Source organism: Salvelinus fontinalis, chromosome 28, assembly GCF_029448725.1.
Source record: "Salvelinus fontinalis isolate EN_2023a chromosome 28, ASM2944872v1, whole genome shotgun sequence".
Classification (NCBI taxonomy): Eukaryota; Metazoa; Chordata; class Actinopteri; order Salmoniformes; family Salmonidae; genus Salvelinus; species Salvelinus fontinalis.
Window position 1 is genome coordinate 20,304,325 of NC_074692.1, and position 7,618 is coordinate 20,311,942.

At 46.2% G+C, this 7,618-nt stretch overlaps 1 protein-coding gene across 1 annotated transcript; it reads right to left on the minus strand.

Annotated features, from left to right (window-relative positions):
• Positions 1–622: 622 nt before the first annotated feature.
• Positions 623–3,751, minus strand: LOC129826334 (tetratricopeptide repeat protein 28-like). Its single transcript, XM_055886933.1, has 2 exons — positions 3,485–3,751; positions 623–964 (listed from the first exon to the last, which is right to left on the minus strand). The coding sequence occupies exons 1-2, from the start codon at positions 3,512–3,514 to the stop codon at positions 632–634; spliced, it is 363 nt and encodes a 120-aa protein (XP_055742908.1). The 5' UTR covers positions 3,515–3,751; the 3' UTR covers positions 623–631.
• Positions 3,752–7,618: the final 3,867 nt, after the last annotated feature.

Below are 7,618 nucleotides of genomic sequence, written 5' to 3' on the forward strand. Positions count from 1 at the left end.
CTTACCTGGATATCAATCAAATACTTCCCTTGACCTCAGCCAGGTGAGATGTGACCTGTGACTTCAGATGAGCTGAGATGAGCATTACAAATCAATCACACACACACACACACACACCCAAACACATTAATGTACACACTTAAACACACACACACACACACACACACACACTAAAGACACAGCTAAAATACAGCTCTTTCTGCCTAATCATTCAGCCAAGACGCAAGTTGGTTGCTGAGAGGATTGGCACCCTACTCAGCCTCTGTGGGTGAGCAATGTGAAATCTATGGTAGGTCAAACCACATGCCCCAGACAATACCACAGATAAGACCTAGCAAATCTTCTACCTTACCTTCCTCAACCTTACATTGATCAACTCCGCTTATGCACAATCAAAACGAGAAAAGCAAATGAATTATTCAGCAAGCCATTGCACATAGATCCTAATACCAAGTGGACATCCATTCATGTAACTCAGACTTGCACTAGTCTCCCATAAATCTTCAGTTCATGTGCAGATCTTAAAACCCATAAACAGTACATGTGTAATGCAAAACCATGCACTGTTCTGTTTTGGAATGAATTTAGCTGTGTTTCTATTCTCACATGTCCTCTTGTCCCATGTTTGAGGTTAAGATGCAGTGGGTGGTTCAGACAGACTCACCTTGGGCCACTTGGGGTTGAGTAGACGGGCCTTGACAGCGTCATCCAGGGCAGCCTGGTAGCATCCCAGTTTGTGAAAGGCTGCTGAGCGGTTGCTGTAGAGGATGCAGTTCTGTGGGTCGGCTCGCAGGGCGTCGCCATAGAGACTCAAGGCAGCCTGGAAGTCACCGCGTTGGCACGCCTCGTTGCTCTGCTGAACTCTCTCCATGAACTCTGCCTTGCTGAGGCCACATCGGCCCTCTTCCTCTTCAGCCACAAGCCGTGCCGCACTGCCAACTGTCCGGGAGCCGAAGATCGAAAACTGGAGATAGAGGGCAATGAGGTGGAGAAGTTCCATAATTAGGCAGACTGTTGTATCAGTAGAAAATGATAACATTTCAGAGTAAGGCAGGTCAAAAGGACTGCAAAGTGAAATCATTAAATACAATTTAAAGAAGGAGATGAGAGCAGAAATGTTTTCTACTTTTACAAATTCTTTGGAGTTTAATTTAAACACTAAGAGAGCGCTTGTCCTATATCATTGATTCAGCTAATTTCAAAGTCATGTTGGCAGACCAGCAGAACCCCCTGACTCAGCATGAAATAAACAAAGACAATACCTTCAGGCAGTAGTTCACAATAAAACAACTAAAGACTTAGAATTACTCCAGTACCATTGCAGATCCCAAAAATACAGCTTTGTTTCTTTAAAACTATTTAGGAAGTCTTAGAAAATGACTGGTTTGGAAATGTTGTGTCAGCTGACCAGAGATGCTTTATTATGTACATTATTGAATGAAAAACTCTCTAGCTTGTCAATCTGATGGAGCCGCTTCCACAATACCTCATTCATACCACACCTCCTCCAGCTGAATTCTGGGATAGGACAGAGCAGCAGTCAGCATGCCTGGTAATTACTTCCAGAGGGTGAGAGAGTGAAAGGGGAAGATATAAGAGGAAGGATAGACGTTGGCTATGACTGAACTACATTCAACATCACACTATTGTGGAAAGTATTAACTGAACAACAATCAACATCACACTACTGTGGAAAGTGTGGTTTTGTCATTCCTCACTTTGCATCCTTCTGCAAAATGTTAATCACGATAATTACAGCATCAGTTAGGGCAGTAAAAATGCATGAAGCTCAGATCTGAACAACCTGTACGCTAACTACTGTCCTCTGTTAAATGTCCTACTTCACTCCCAGTGCTGTTTGGTTTAAATGCTGCTTCTGAGTGTTACAACTGGAGTGAAAGCATGTTGTAGTAGGATAAATAATGGGATTGGGGTAAATTTAGGCTAAGTGGGAGTGTGCATACAGTAGCTGGTGCAGCCACCCACTGGTAAGAGCTGTTTATGATCTAAGAATGCACATCAACCAATGGTAAATAACAGACTGGGGCCTAGTGTGGTTTGGGGGCTGTTTTGTTGCTGTTCAGTGCATGTGTTTGTCATTGCATTTGTGTTGTGAGCTTGTGCATGCAAGCTTTTCTCTGGGTGTCTGAAGGGGGTGGAACACTGGAAGCAGAGTCAATTTTAAACACTTACCCATCATCATCTGAAACAATTTTGCCTGTTTGTTATCAAAAATAATATACCGATGATATACCATTGGCCGTCATTGTGTTGAAAGTGGTTAATAAGAATACAATCTAAATCTGCTAATGGATGTGTGATTGAAGGTCCCCTCTGTGATCTAGACTAGGGTACGTTCTGGTCTCTGGCCCAACACATCCCGGGGTATCTGTGTGGGCACTGCACTGGACAGGAAGGTTGGAGAGTGAGGGAGAGAGTGCTGAGATAATGAGAGCCTAGACAACTAGGGGTTCCTATAGACCAGATGGAGAAAACTCACTGACATGTCATTCCCAAAGGACTGCAGAACAGAATGAAGGAACACATATAGGCTACACTCACACTAGTGGACCACCACTCGCATAACTCCAGGGGCTGTGTAACCAGTGAGCGAAAGCTATTCAGATATTGAACTCATGGTGAGTAAGACAGGCACCTCCACCAGAGTACCAGTGTGGTAGTTTATGCCTTCACACCAAAATGAAAACATGTCAAAAGCCAACGATAACATGATCTGCAACAAATTGAGGGCATGAAAACTGGAGGGAATATGAATCGTTAATGCATCAATCTAAAAATCAAACCGAATTTTGAGGTGCTTAGCAAATTCCTTAGCCATGAAATGTTGCATGTAGAATCAAGGGTCCACATGCATATGGTTCACCAAGACTCGGTATTTACATAGCAATATCATTGAAATATATACATACAGTGTGGCTACACATTGTTAGGCTACTGTAAATATATACATCTATTATTATTACAACTGTCTGCGCTTCAGTTTTTCAAAGACTTCTAAATCAACTCACAATAACTGTGCAGAAATCAAAATAAAATGATGTAGGCTATGTAAAAAAAAAGTAGTAGTTTTAACAATGTTTCCCTGCACCTTTTCACCATTGTAATAACTTAGTAACAATGTTTCCGTGCATTGCTTGAGTTTGAGTTTAATTAATTTTTACAGGGACAGTGCACATTGTAGTTACATAATGTCTCGAAATCTGATTTGTAGCATTAATAGCGTCATCCAGAATTTTGTTCGGGACCATTGTGAGCATTGACCCTGCATCCTTTTGGTTATAAACTGACTCTCGACTCATTTCATCTGTAGCCTAAGCATGAACAATTCTTGCAGTGACCATATTCAGTCGACAGTGCAATAGTAAATGTGATAGTTATTTGACAACTATTCATTAACAAAATGTACAAATATGGTATATCCTTGTAAGTCATGTGACTTTCTAGCAGTTTTAGTGCTCTGTACCTTTTCCTTAAAAGTTGCTTGCTTCTCCATCCTGTGTGTTTGTAGGCTACTTGTCTTCTGCAGCAGGCTTCTCTGATCCCATGATAAAAGTCACTAAATACAATGCCAATGTATTCTTCAATACGTCTTCCAATTGTTTCCGAAGGTTGTCGGGTAGTCGAGAAACTGTAAAAATATCACGTCAAAAGTATTTTTTGGAGTTCTATAGAAACTTTTCTCAAGGATAGTGCGCCATGTTGTCAAAACCTTTTTCTTTTTTTCCCTTGCCTTTTCCCCTGTTGCCATAGCGGATTTCTGTGCTGCAGACGTATCTCGAGACAGTTTACTGCAGGCTACCTCGTGACATCAGAGGGGCGTTAGCCTACATTTTCATTATTCCCTACACCTGTGTTTTTATTGGTTTAATGTGTGGTATTTATTATAATCCAAACCAAATTGATCTTGAAATTCATATAAAGAGTCTTCAACACAGTGGAAGGTCACCTCTTGCTTCTCTCCCGTGAGACCCTGATTGGAAATGCTCTTTGAGAGACAGATTGGCCCGCAACGCTTGTCTTGAAGTGTGTTACAATTTTCAATATCCCCATGCATGACAGACAGTTAGCACTGGCAAAGCAAACACATATGGTCAGTGTAATAAATACCATTTAAAATAACACAAGCATATTGCTATTACATTGTTATAACTAACTTCTTTCTAAGCAGGGTTTCTCACACACCCAGAGACAGATGGCTGACACAGAACATTCATAAACACTGATAAGAAAAGGGTGCAGACACACACACATACTCAAGGACAGAGGGCTGACTACGCACACACAAAATCTCCTGTTTTAGCTGAACATTTTGATAACAAAAAAACTTTTGTTGCAAGACTCAGAAGGATGACGCACAGCTCATCCGGACCAATCTGAGAAGACAACAACCTGTCCAGAACCAACCAAAGGACCAGAACTTCCAGACTCAACCTACTTTCTGTGTTGTCTAAAATGTCTATGCATTCTGTTATCTGGGCTTTTTCTGGAGGTTCTCTATGAGCCGAAGGAACGAGACCGTATACGCTTGTACCAGATATCTTTACTCATAATTAAACTGTCGCTTGTCATACAATTTATCACCTTGTCTGAATCGATCCTTGACCGGCTCGCCCTTCTCCATATCCAATTATCAACATCAGCCACGCAGATATCATGTGAACAATGTCATAAGCATAGCTGCAGGGACTAGGGGTACTGAGGGTGCTGCAGCACTCCCTGAAAAATCAGATTTTTTTTTTTTAATGGGAAAAAAAATTATTTCACAAAAATAGTCCACTGGGCCCTTACTAGTATTAGTTGACCAACATCTGTAGAGCTGGCAAAAAACTTTTTTCAGTATCTCCGCTTTGGCAAAAAGGTAGTTGTTTTAATTAACAACAGTATCTTGCAGGATTCAATAGTTGGAATTATAAGAGTTGTTGCCCTGTTCTTTCTCTGCGATTGTCATTCTAATGGAATTCAGAAAGAACAAAACACTGTCCTCAAAAATGTACATCAAAAGGTGCAAAGTTATGGGCAAAGACACAAAACATCCAAATCAAATTAAATATTTTTATTGATCAAATAACATGGAAAACAACCACCTTTTTGTGCAGTATTAATTTACCATCCTTACAAACCTGTAACGATCGCCGTAATCCTCCTCGTCTGAGGAGGAGCAAGGTGTAACAGTTCCAGTGGTGGAAACAAGAGTCAGGTGCAGAGAGCAGGAATCTCTTTCAAAAAAGTGGAATTTTATTTCCTTAACGTAATCACCTACAAACCGGTGACGCCACACTAAACACTGGGCGCGTAAAGAGAAATGTTCCAAAGTCAATAGAATAACAAAATCCACAAAATACACACCACAAACACGAAACAGAAAAACAAGCCCGCACAAAAGGGAGCGGGCAAACTGGGTTTAAATAACCCCTAATCTAAACACACAACAGGTGAAACAAATTAGACAAACTAAAAGGATAACAGAAAAGGGGATCGGTGGCAGCTAGTAGACCGGAGACGACGACCGCCGAGCGCCGCCCGAACGGGAAGAGGCACCATCCTCGGCGGGACTCGTAACAGTACCCCCCTCCCGACGCGTGGCTCCCGCAGCGCGCCGACTCCGGCCTCGAGGACGACCCGGAGGGCGAGGAGCAGGGCACTCCGGATGGAGGCGGTGAAAGTCCCTCAACAGGGACGGATCCAAGATGTCCCCCACCGCTACCCAGCATCTCTCCTCCGGACCGTACCCCTCCCAGTCCACGAGGTACTGCAGGCCCCTCACCCGACGTCTTGAGTCCAGAATGGCTCTGATCCTATACGCCGGGGACCCCTCGATGTCGAGAGGGGGAGGAGGGACCTCCGGTACCTCACCTTCCTGCAGGGGACCAGCTACCACCGGCCTGAGGAGAGACACATGAAACGAGGGGTTAATACGATAGTAAGAGGGAAGTTGTAACCTATAACACACCTCGTTTATCCTCCTCAGGACTTTAAATGGCCCCACACACTGCGGCCCCAGCTTCCGGCAGGGCAGGCGGAGGGGCAGGTTTCGGGCCGAGAGCCAGACCCTGTCCCCTGGTGCAAACACAGGGGCCTCACTGCGGTGGCGGTCAGCGCTCCTCTTCTGCCGTTCACTGGCCTGCTTGAGAGAGTCCTGGACCGCTCGCCAGGTCTCTCTAGAGCGCTGTACCCATTCCTCCACCGCAGGAGCCTCAGTCTGGCTCTGGTGCCACGGAGCCAGGACCGGCTGGTACCCCAGTACACACTCGAAGGGCGACATGTTCGTAGATGAGTGGCGGAGTGAGTTTTGGGCCAACTCCGCCCACGGGACGTACCTCGCCCATTCTCCTGGCCGGTCCTGGCAATACGACCTCAGAAACCTACCCACCTCCTGGTTCACTCTCTCCACCTGCCCATTACTTTCGGGGTGATACCCAGAGGTGAGACTGACCGAGACCCCCAGACGCTCCATAAACGCCCTCCATACCCGGGACGTGAACTGGGGACCTCGATCAGATACGATATCCTCCGGCACCCCATAATGCCGGAAGACGTGGGTAAATAGAGCCTCCGCAGTCTGTAGGGCCGTAGGGAGACCAGGCAATGGGAGGAGACGACAGGACTTAGAGAACCGATCCACAACGACCAAAATGGTAGTGTTCCCCTGAGACGGAGGAAGATCCGTCAAAAATCTACTGATAGATGAGACCATGGCCGTTGTGGAACCGGAAGGGGTTGTAACTTCCCCCTTGGTAGGTGCCTAGGAGCCTTACTCTGAGCGCATACCGAGCAGGAGGAGACATAGAGTCTCACGTCCTTAGCCAAGGTGGGCCACCAGTATTTCCCTCTAAGACCACGCACTGTCCTCTCCACCCCCGGATGACCCGAAGCAGGTATTGAGTGAGCCCACCGAATCAATCGATCACGAACACCAAGCGGTACGTACCTACGGCCAGTCGGACACTGGGACGGCGCAGGTTCTACCCTCAACGCCCGCTCGATGTCCGCGTCCACCTCCCATACCACCGGAGCCACCAGACATGAGGCGGGAAAGATGGGAGTCGGATCGATGGGCCGGTCATCCGTGTCATAGAGACGAGACAGCGCGTCGGCCTTTGTGTTGAGGGAACCTGGTCGGTAAGAGATCGTAAATCTAAAACGAGTAAAAAACATGGCCCACCTCGCCTGACGCGGATTCAATCTCCTCGCCTCTCGGATATACTCCAGATTGCGATGGTCAGTCCAGATGAGAAAAGGGTACTTAGCCCCCTCAAGCCAGTGTCTCCACACCTTCAGGGCTTTTACCATAGCTAGTAACTCCCTGTCCCCCACATCATAGTTCCGCTCCGCCGGACCCAACTTCTTAGAAAAGAAAGCACAGGGACGGAGCTTCGGTGGCGTGCCCGAGCGCTGTGATAGCACGGCTCCAACACCAGCCTCGGACGCATCCACCTCCACTATGAACGCTAATGAAGGGTCCGGATGCGCCAACACGGGAGCCTCAGTGAAACGTGCCTTCAACTGGTTAAAAGCTCTCTCAGCCTCGGCCGACCACTGTAGACGCACCGGCCCTCCCTTTAGCAGTGAGGTAATGGGGGCCGCTACTTGGCCAAAA